Source organism: Phasianus colchicus, chromosome 8 (genome assembly GCF_987193195.1).
Source record: "Phasianus colchicus chromosome 8, bPhaCol1.hap1.1, whole genome shotgun sequence".
NCBI lineage: Eukaryota > Metazoa > Chordata > Aves > Galliformes > Phasianidae > Phasianus > Phasianus colchicus.
In genome coordinates, this window is record NC_143443.1 from 12,315,994 (window position 1) to 12,327,259 (window position 11,266).

Below are 11,266 nucleotides of genomic sequence, written 5' to 3' on the forward strand. Positions count from 1 at the left end.
CTCTCTTCTCTCTCACCTCCTGTGCACTGTATCTTGGTTGTCGTGTTTTTGCACACGTTATAAGCCAGAGTAGTGGAGTGAGGATTTGAACAAGACATCTTTTCCAGCTGTTGTCCCAGGGCAAGCCAATTTGTATGTCCCACCCAGCTACTGCTGGAGAGAGCCAAGTCTGTGTCAGGGAGCTGATATCATCTTGGTTAACTCATTTTTATGGTATACCACAGTGTGTATTGGCAGGTTAGCTCAGGGATCACCTAGGTTACATGAAATTGCTGCCTCTGATTCATTTGCCTAGGAGATTTCTATAGTTAGCTTCTATTAAAATGATTGTGCCTGTAAATAGGCTCTGAGATTAGTTCTGTTCAACTTCTTAGATATTGCTTTTCCTTTTTAACACAATCACCCTCTTGTATATTGAAATGTAAATGCCAGGACAGAGTACCTTTAAATACTAAGACTTCGTAAGGTCACAAAGATTTTTTTCTTCACAGTGGTATAGAAGATGCTTAGATGGGAATGGGTGGTGTTTGCCTATGCCTACCATTTGCCTACCATTTGCCTTGGCACACACTGCTGAGTCATTTCTTTCTCTGGGTATGCTAGTGTTAAAGCTCAAGCTGCTAGGAGTCGAGACTCTTCCATTTGTTGTTCAGGTACAGCCCAAGTCTACCCGTCCCAGAATGTGTGTTGCTGCAAATTTTCTGTTAGTGTTGATAAAGTGATACTTAAGACAACTTAAGCCAAGGGATGCTACAATTTTTTAGTATTTTGATTTTAATTGACTAATGTTGAGATTTTTTGCTTCGAACTTAGTTTTTCCGAATGGAGTATGTAATTCAGTACCACTAGTCACTTCTTTGTAAGCTGATTTCTTTTAGCAATCATTTTTGTATTGAAGTATAGGATTACAGACTGTTCCAGTTAGCAGCCATGTTGCTGTCTTAAATGTAGTGAGAGAGGCTTTTGTTACCCTTAAGCAGTTCAACGGTGGGTTTGTCCGCTGTGTGTTGGGAAACAATTCCAGGCATCAGTACTTGAAGTAGTTATAAGACTGTGTGTTATGAGGCTGCTAACCTAAGATCAATGGCTGCCATTGCCAGTGAGTACAATTTGCAGTCTGAATTCTGGCTGTTTCTTGACAGCTGGTGCAGGGGATCGTACTAGTGGTTCATTTGTCTTTGAGTCTTGCGTACAGGTATGGATCTAAAGCAGCTGTTGATCTCTAGCAAACTACTAGCATACATCTTCTTTGTGTTCTTCTCAAACTTCAGGAATATCCAATACTGAAGCCTAATTTACTTTTGAAGATGTTGCATTGTCTTAGTGTGCTGGAGTTCTTCCAGAAGCTTTTGTGTTGAAAAGATTGTTCCAAATGCTTCTTCTGCAGAATAATAGCGGTTTCTGAAGAGTGTGTAAGGAGTCCTGTGGATAAAAGCACATAAAGCAGTCTTTTTCTTTCCTAGAGCTCTTAAGCCATGAGAACGCGACCACGCTGAATGATGTCAAGACATTGGTTCAGCAGTTGTACACTGCCTTGTGCATCGAGGAGCACCAGCTGAACAAAGAGAAGGAGCTGATAGGGAGACTAGAGGAATTGAAGGAGCAGCTAGCACCACTAGAAAAAGTGAGAAACTTCTCATGGTATTTTACTTATCCTCCAAATGCATGCTTAATTTATTTCTGTTTTTATTAAGCCCTAGCATGCTTCAAATAGTTTTAAAATGACTGAAGGAAAATTTGCCACTTCATATACCAAACCACATCTGTTTCTGATATCTGCAGAAATATTGTTTCCTTCCTCTATAAAAAGAAATGAACCTGTTACTGCAAACTGGGGCTCTTGTTCAACAGAACATTTCTGAACACAGAGACAGAAGAACCTTTGCAAAGTGTCCAAAAAATACTCAGAGTAAAATAAGAGTGATTGCGAGATACTGGTAGAAAAGAAGTCTAAGGTTGTCTATGTAACATAGACTCAGTTATGTCACAATGTAGCATTAAATACAGATGTGTTATTTTTACATTATCTTCTAATGATATTAACTCTCTTTCTTTTTTACCCTGTTTTCGGCAGGTAAGGCTGGAGCTCAGCAGGAAAGCAGAGAAGAGGACAACCTTGGTGTTGTGGGGAGGGCTGGCCTACATGGCCACTCAGTTTGGGATTCTGGCCCGCCTCACCTGGTGGGAGTACTCTTGGGACATTATGGAACCAGTCACCTATTTCATCACCTATGGTAGTGCCATGGCAATGTATGCTTATTTCGTAATGACTCGCCAGGTAGGACTTGTTGTGCTGACATCGATGCTTCAATAGAAGACTTTATTTGAGCTCTACTCCCCAGGAAAATAGCAAAATCATACTCTCTGGAAGTTACTTTGCCTCTTCCTAACCCTATTGGAGTTTATGATGGGGCCTTTTCTGGTGCTGATCCTCATTCATTTCCTGGTTGTGTAATCATAAATGCTCATGTGCATCCTCTGACTGCTTCAGCTGTACAGGTTCATTCACTGACAGACAGCGGTTTCTGCATGCATGCACACACGCTGACTTGCACCAGGGCCTGTAAGTGTTGTGACTTACCAGCCCAAATAATCTGAGATACCTTAGGAATTTCAGGGAGGAACACATCTCTAACGTGAGTTGTCAAATTTTTCTGAAGAGACAAGAAAGGCTCAAAAATCATTTTAGAAATGCCTTTTGCTCAGGTGTCTCATAGATCTGGCCTCCTAACCAAATGAAACAGATACATTTGAATGCATGCTTCTTGGTGCAGTTCCAACTAACTGTCACTTCAGAGTCTGAACACATTTGCCCTTTTCACAGTATTTTTTTCAGGTACAGTTGTAACTTAACATACTGAGTTCAAATATGGTAGAAAACGTTGTCATCTGTATCAGCTAGTACTTATTTGCCAGACTTGAAATCTCATTGTTTCAAAAGTCTGAAAACAGCTTTTTTCTACCTGACAGCCTGATCATTGCATGCATGTCAGATGGAAGCTGTGTGATGCGCCAGTGCAAGGGAAAGTTAATTTCAACAGGCAGACTTGTGTTGAAGCTATGTGGGATTTGGTGTTGACAGCTCTGCTGCTTAGGATTATCTGTGCTCCAAAAAGTTGTGACTTCTTGCAGTAGAGTATCCCTAGAAAAACTGTGGTATTGAACTCTCCTGTTCTTGCCTTTCGTCCTTCTGATTCTTTCAGTGATTCTGCTGAAGAGAGGTGGACGAGTGACTGTGTGGGAGCCTAGCTACCAGCTAGGGTCACCCCACCTCACTGGCAGAGAGCTTAGTCAATGCAGTCTGGTTTTTGTGCCTTAACCATCTTCCAAAAACACATCTGATATGTACTGTACTAATAGTATCCCATGTTGTGATGCTTTATTCTTACCTTCTTTTTTTTTTTTGTAGGAGTATGTTTATCCAGATGCAAGAGACAGACAGTACTTACTATTTTTCCATAAAGGAGCCAAAAAGTCACGATTTGATCTAGAAAAATACAATCAACTCAAAGATGCAATTGCTCAGGTAATAAGAGTTTTTTCCATAGATAAGGCAAATTACTGCTTGCGAGTTCATCTGCTATTAATAGATGCACCTCAAACAAGAATGGTTCTTAGGTTTTCAGCCTACTTTCTTGTCACAGCTCCAGTGCAATCACTGAATTAGCTTTGATGTGCCCAGGAATAGAACAGCTAGAAGTGTAAATCAACATGAAACAGTACCCTGTATCTGTCTGTAATGGCCTTTTTAGAGACTGCTAGCAAGTTTTGAGTTGCTTCAGGCACTTCATGCCTCGAAGGAGCCTAATTCCAAGAGTTGCTTTCTTCTCAGTTCCTACATACCAGATGGATTTAGTGAGGGCTGAAAACTTGCATCCATTCAGTTTGTTTCTCCCTCACAGCAATTCAGTGCACTGAATTGAAGACCTGGAAAATGCTGCTCAAGAAAGTTTTATTGTTAGAAGTGATGGCAAATTTCTTGTAGGGGAAGATACTTGCAGCAAGACTGTTCCCAGTGTGGGATCTGATAAACAGAAGAGTTGAGCAGAGATATTTCTCCTCATTTTTGAGAGACTTTCTATTAAAAGAAGGCATGAGCAGGAAAAGCAGAGCTACCGCTTTCTCTCTGCACTTTCTTATTCTTCTGTATCACTGTTTATTCTTGTGCTCTGGAAATGACAACGTAGGATATCCAAGGCAAGATGCATTATCCCTCTTTTTTTGGAGGAGAGCAGAGAGCTCTTTTGTGAAGAGCAGAGAAAGATCAGAGTAAGGCTGTGTGAAAGACTGAAGGTTTTCTTATACTAATTCAATACTGATAGTCTTAGCCATTGCCATTAATCTAGCTCTTTTTAAAACAAAAACAAAAGTTCAAGGGGATCAGTTCTTTCCCACCATATTCCTTCTGAAGTGGTTGTATGTTAGCAAGTTTGTAGAAATACAGTGCAAGAGTCGTGAACTGATAAAAAGGGTTTTCCCAGATCTGAGCCTGTGACTTGTTCTTCCCTTCCAGGCAGGAAAAATGAGAAAATACATAAATTATTTGCAATTTAGAAAGAGGAGTGGGGTTGGGGAAAGGTGTATTGGGAGCCCCTTCTTTATAATTTTTATTTTATTTTTAGGCAGAATTGGACCTTAAGAGGCTTCGAGATCCGCTGCAGGTTCACCTGCCCATCCAGCAAATTGATGAAAAGGACTGATCAGCAAAGAAGCTCTGAACTCTGGCAAAAAACCTGTTCATAGCTCTTGCCTTTTAAATTAAAGCATTGCAGGTGGAAGCTGGGAGGTGGTGTGTGGGTGGAGGGTTTTTGGTTGGCTTTTTTTTAACCTTTAATCAAGATAAAGGACTTAAGGAGAAATCTCTTAAATTTGAAGATGGGGCATTGTGGAATGTTAGTTCTGAAAAGGGCTTGGCAAATAGTCATATTTAAAACTGTGTGAATGGCAATTGTGTACAAATACAGGATTGGGGGGGGTTCATGAAAAGAATGTAATGCTGGGGTAGGGATGTCTTCTTCCAGCTCTGCAGAGTCTGCCTCTTGATAAGACACCAGCAGCCTGCTTAGCTTTTTAAAGTTTCCTTTACCTGATTCAGTTCTCTCTTTCTCTTTTAACAAAAAATAAAAGGGGAAAAAAAAAAGAACAAAGAATCCACGCCACCTGGAGCTATGGCTGGTGATCAGATCTTGCACTCCACCGCCATTAACACGCACACTTCTGATCAGACCTGGTCTCTTTTATAAAGTCACTACAAGACTGCTTTCTACTGGAAAACCGTGAGCTTTCCCTCCCCAGCCCTGTCCCATGTGCTCCATTGACTTTCCTCCTTTGCTTATTTGTAGCACAGGCTGATTGTGAGCCAAGTGAGAGAAGGAACAAGTTCTCTTTTGGACATTTGATTAATTGGTATTTTGGAATATTCCATAATAACTATATAAACTTGTGTCCCAATGCCCTTGAGTTCCTTCTGGAAATAAATGGCAGCATTGCATGAGAGTTATAATATTCAGTCTTATGGGAGGGAGATTCACCTCTTCTTATACCAAATCTGATAGCCACCTGGACTACAAAATTATGAAGGCTTAAGGGATTATGAAATTGTCTCAGAATCATGACTCCTGCTTAGCTGAACAGTTTTGGAATGTGATATAATTAAACTTGATATTTGATTGTATAATGGAATGAAAGGTCTCATGGTCAAAGCATTTTCCTCACCCAAAGGCTTTTTGAAAGCCCAGGGCTCTTACAGTGTAAGACACATAACTGCTTCAGTTCTCCAGCACTTCCCCTACTTAAGTAGCTTTAAATGACCTTTGCACCCACAGGTCATGATTTCATAGGGTTGGCTCTCATTCTCTCATTCTTAGCTACATCTCTCATTCTTAGCTACAAGAAATGGAGGAAGGAAAATCAACCCATTGCCCTCTCTTCTAGCCAAGCAGATAGAACTCATCTTTATTGAAAGCCGGTCAGTCTCTTTAGAATCCTACTGATAAATACTGTGGAGACAGGATGAAGGTGGGAGAAAGGCACTAAGCTTTATATACAGAAAAGTTTGCTGCTTTTTTGAAATTTCACTACTGTTCCTCACTGTGTCCTGGAAAGAAGCTTCTGTTTTTGGTTGTTTCTTTTTTTTTTTTTTTTTTTTGAGAACTGTGTTTAAAAAAAAAAAAGCCACAAAAGTCAAAGAGAAATCATGTTAAGCAGATGCCAGGTGCCTTGCAGATGTGGAAATACAGCTGGGATTGCTGCCTATTCTCACTCAATGGCATGTTGGACCGAATGGGTGCATGTTTCTAGTTTTTTTTCTCCCTTCCCCCTTTCCTCTGTCTTTCAGTTTAATTATATTGTGAGATTATTTTTTATCTGTTATATCTTGTTTGTGTGATGAGTTTTAAAGGGGAAAAAAAATGAACACAATCCTGTAGCTGAATCCATGGTGTGTGTTTGGGATGAGGGGGAGGGAGCATGGAGAAAAGTCCTTCTTTAAGAAAACACAAAAAACACACACAAAAAAAACTGAAAATGTGTAAAATCCTGTATCATTTATGAAATATGTATAAAAGAGCAATGTACTTCTGGAACAATAAATAACTATTCAATTTTTGAATCGGTGCTCTTGAATAATATCACTTTCCCCAGATACTTATTGTATGTGTGGCAGCCATCTCCTGAGTTTCCTCCATTTCTTTTTGTTTAGGTGGTTTCTTCCTGACCTTAACATCACTGAGGCCACGTGGTGCAGATAATAGCTTTCCTGAAGAAGCTTGGATGGAGATCTTGCTGCCATATCTAGCTGCATAACACAGGGATTTCAAGAGCAATCGAGGTGGTGAGGTAGAAGTAGAGATGCTTGGTCTAACAAAGGTGGCTACCTTTATTTGACCAGCATAGTAGTTCCCTGTGGAGGTTGACAACATCTGTCTGGAGACATGTGACAGGTTGCAGAATAAGAACGTATATAACACCAGCAACCTAAAACATGCCAAGCATATTTCTATAGTGCATTCAAATGCTGTTTCAAAGGAAAGTTCAAGTTTTAAGCTCACATTCCTTCCTTACTGAGCCCTTCAATGGCTGTGATTAATCTAATTAGTCATGATGATGTATCTTTAATTCATTAACATTATATATCAGCAGACTGTGTACTTAATGCTAACTTTATGGAATATTAGGATGAGATGTTCAGTGTCAGAAGATTTTTTATCATGTCTGACTGTAAAATTTCATGATTGTCAACTTTTCCAACAGTGAAGTCTCTTGTCTGTTTTTTAAGTCAGAGATGAGGGACTAGAGGCTGTTAACGGTGGTAAGCTGCTTTTAAACACTGCTGAAATTTACTTCAGCAGTGCTGGCAAACCCTTTTCCTCCAAGCAGCTCAGAACAATTGTGTAAGAATGCTTCCATTTTCTCATCAAGAAGAACTGAAGGTTTTGACACTTAACACCAGAATCCCTATTTTTGAAAGCAAGAAAGCACTAGAAGGCTGTGCTGCCATTGAACAAGACCTTGACAGTCTGGAGAGTTGGGCAGAGTGGGGATTCAACAAGGGTAAATGTAGATTCCTGCACGTGGGGAGGAATAACTGCATGCATCAGTCCAGGTTAGGGGCTGACTTGCTGGAGAGAAGCTCTGAGAAGAACAGAAGAACCTGAGTGTCCTGGTGGACAATGGGTTGGCCCTGAGCCAGCAGTGTGTTTTTGTGGCCAAGATGGCCAGTGTAATCTAGGGAATGCATTAAGAAGAGTGTGGCCAGCAAGTTGAGGGAGGTGATCCTCCCTGTCTACTCTGCCCTGGTGAGGCTGCACCTGGAGCACTGTCTCCAATTCTGGGCCCTGTGGTTCAAAAAAGACAGGGATATTCAAAAGAGAGTCCAGCAGGGGGCCACAAAGATGATGAGGGGTCTGGAGCATCTCCCATATGAGGAAAGGCTGAGAGACCTGGGACTGTTCAATCAAAACTGGAAGATGTTACTGTCTATGTTTAGAAATATCTGATGTGCAGGAGACAAATGGATGGGGCCAGGCTTTTTTCAGTGATGTGTGGTGACAGAACAAGGAGCAGTGGGCAAAAACTGGAACACCAGAAGTTCCATACAAATATGGGAAAAATTATTTACTGTGAGAGTGACAGTACACTGGAACAGGCTGCCTGGATAGGCTGTGGAATCTCCTTCTCTGAGGGTATTCAAGACCTGCCTGAATGCTTTCATGTGCAGCCTGCTGTAGGCTAGCAGCGTGCTTTAGCAGCAGATTAGGCTCAGTGATCTCCAGACGACCCTTCTGACTCCTATGATTTCTGGAGAAGCTGGCAGCCCATGTTTTGGATAGATACACTCTTTGCTGGGTAAAAAATTAGCTGGATGACTGGGCTCAGAAAGTGGTGTTGAATGGAGTAAGTACCAGATGGCAACCAGTCACGAGTGGTCTTCCTCAGGGGTTGGTACTGGACCTGTCTGTTTGATATCTTTAGTGATGACCTGGATGAGGGCATTGAGTGCACCCTCTGTAAGTTTGCAGGTAACATCAAGTTGCCTGGAAGTGTTGATCTACCTTGGGGTAGGAAGACCCTACAGAGAGATCTGGACAGGCTGGATAGCTGGTCTGAGGCCAATGGGATGAGGTTCAACAAGACCAAGTGCCAGGTCCTGCACTTTGGCCACAGCAACCTTGGGCAACAGTAGAGGCTTGGGGTAGAGTGACTGGAAGTCTGTTTAGAGGAAACAGACCTGGGGGTATTGAACAAGGCTTGGCTGAACATGAGCAGCAGTGTGCCCAGGTGGCCAAGAAGGCCAGTGGCATCCTGACTTGTATCAGAAATGGTGCAGTCAGCAGGAGCAGGAGGCGATTGTGCCTCTGTACTCTGCTCTGGTGAGGCTGCACCTTGGGTGCTGTGTTCAGTGTTGGGCCCCTCGCTACAGGAAAGGCACGGAGGCCCTGCAGCACATTCGGAAAAGGGCAGCAAAGCTTTGAAGGGTCTGGAGCACAGGCCTTGCAGGGAGTGACTGAGGCAACTGGGATTTCTCAGTCTGGAGAAGAGGAGGTGCAGGGGAGACTTTATTGCCCTCTACAGCTATTTGAAAGGAGGTTGTGGTGAAGTGCAGGTCAACCTCTTCCATGTAGCTAGCTATAGTACAAGAGGGAATGTCCTCGAGTTGCACCGGGAGAGAATTCAGGTTGGATGTTAGGAAATACTACTTCTCTGAGAGGGTCATCAGATGCTGGAATGGGCTGCCCAGGGAGGTGAAGGAGTCATCATCCCTGGAGGTGTTCAAGAAACGTTTAAATGTTGTACTGAGGGACATGGTTCAGTGGGAAAGATTGATGATTGATGGACTGATGGACTGGATGATCTTGGAGGTCCTTGCCAACCTTGGTTGTTCTGTGATTGTCTGGTTTGTTCCTGTCCCACTGACTCAATTTGAAGTGCAGACAGTGCCAGAATCTTAATGCAACATTGTGTTTTTAAGACCTCATGAAGTATAAACAGTAGCATCTACTGCAATGTTCTGATGCCTCTTTTTCTACCAGTTTTATTATTTGCTTTTAATCTCTCCTCTTGTTTTCTGTGAAGGACCTTTCAAATAAACAAGTTTAAAGTTGTCTGGAGAAATTTGAGATTCCCTTTTGTCATGTCAGCAAGGCTCCAGAGGAGGTGTTCCTGGCCTCTTTCTTGAAGAAGCACATTTTCTTTGACCCTGTAATTCTTCCACCTGGCAGGTAGTCATGGTAATAATCTCTTTGCTGCAACTTCTTACACTGATGTGGGTTGGTGTGTTGGCTGTTAGATCATTGTACTGCATCAGTCAAGTAAAGGTGGCCAAGCTTGCCTCACCTTTCTAAACTGGTGGAGCAGTTTATTTGATCTACTCTGTGGGGTTTTTTTTTGTGGAGCTGTAAATGTAAACTGCATTTCTGTGCCATGTTGTATGACTATTTAGTTTTCACATAAGGAGTAATTTTTGTTATATTTGAAGTATTTTTTATCTGTTCCTATATTGCTCTTAAAATTGGTTTTATTTCTGTATTGACATAAAAAGGTGAGAAATAAAATACGGAACAGGAAACTAAACCCACAGTGTATTGAAACCCTGGACTATTGGAGAAGCTGGTTTGACACTGTGTCCCTGTGAGGTTGTAAAAGACGGATTCTGCTTCTGTTTCCGCCTCAGTTACGTAATTGGAGGTTTGCTGTCTGTCTGTATGGTAATTGAGAGTCATGGAAAAAAACACTGGGTACGGTAGGACTTTTGGAAAACGCTCTTTAACACCAAGTTGTACATCAGAGGCCTTAGAAAGGGAAGGCAGCTAACTGCTCTTATTCACTGGGAGTTGTATAAGTACACAACTAACGTGTCTTTTTAATATGGATTTTGTGATCTACATGTATTGAGTTTGCTCATATTTTGCCAAACTTGTGTTCGCTCTCTGATCTCAGCAGGCTTTCCCATTGGCACTGTGTCCTAGGACAAACTGTTTACAGAAACAACGGCTATCTCGAAGTCCTTGACATTACTGCAATCCATCTCAGCAGCCTGTCAGGGGTTATTGTGAACATACATCCTCAAATCAATTGCAGACAAGGGTGCTGTCACGTGTGTTTGAGCACTTCTTGCTCTTGGTGCAGGAAGTGCTGATTAGCTCTTCCTCCTGGCCCTTCTGGGCGGGCTGCAGAAGCTGCTCATACCCAGCAGCTTCTTGGCACACTACGCTTTCATCAAATATTGATGGCTGTGAAAAGGCTGGTCTCATCAAACACTGATGTCTTGATTCATTAGTCTATTTCATACAGCATAAGACTTTCCAGCCCAGATCTTTTTTTGAAGAGAACAAGTTCCTTATGTAAGGACAGTGAAGCCCCACATCTCTGGGAGGGCTGAGAAACACCTACACCATTTGCACCATTTATAACATTAAGAATAGACGTAGCTAAGCTTAGCAGTAAGACTGGGAACTCCCATCTGTTAGGTACCAAAACAAAATTCCAGCCCCCTTTTTAAGTATTGCCTTCCCTCTTCATGTCTTTTAACCTCCATGGATGACCAGTTTTTAGTAGTAGTATTTTGATTCTCATTCTTACTGCTGCTTGGGAAGTCAGGATTGCACATCTTTGGTGGGAGGAAATGGAAGTCAGAAAGAACAAATTTGTCAGGTCTGCCTAGAAAGTACAGGCTCTAGTGTACTCCACTGGATTACTTTTTGTCTCTTGGAGGGCCTATTTGCAACAGACTTTATTTCTCCCTCCGGAATAATTGCTCCAGCCCCCT

The 11,266-nt window shown here is 42.0% G+C and overlaps 1 protein-coding gene across 6 annotated transcripts in view; it reads left to right on the forward strand.

Moving 5' to 3' along the window:
- The window catches only part of MCU (mitochondrial calcium uniporter), an 81,922-nt gene extending 75,312 nt beyond the window's left edge, over positions 1–6,610 (forward strand). For 4 of the 6 annotated variants that reach the window (XM_090144951.1, XM_090144952.1, XM_031602951.2 and 1 more), the window contains exons 5-8: positions 1,464–1,624; positions 2,075–2,278; positions 3,410–3,526; positions 4,627–6,610. In XM_090144951.1, coding sequence (XP_090001077.1) covers positions 1,464–1,624; positions 2,075–2,278; positions 3,410–3,526; positions 4,627–4,743 — 599 coding nt within the window. In that variant the 3' untranslated portion in view covers positions 4,744–6,610. Of the gene's footprint in view, positions 1–1,463; positions 1,625–2,074; positions 2,279–3,409; positions 3,527–4,622 lie in introns of all 6 variants that reach the window. The other 2 variants (XM_031602953.2, XM_090144950.1) reach the window with 1 other exon arrangement.
- Positions 6,611–11,266: the final 4,656 nt, after the last annotated feature.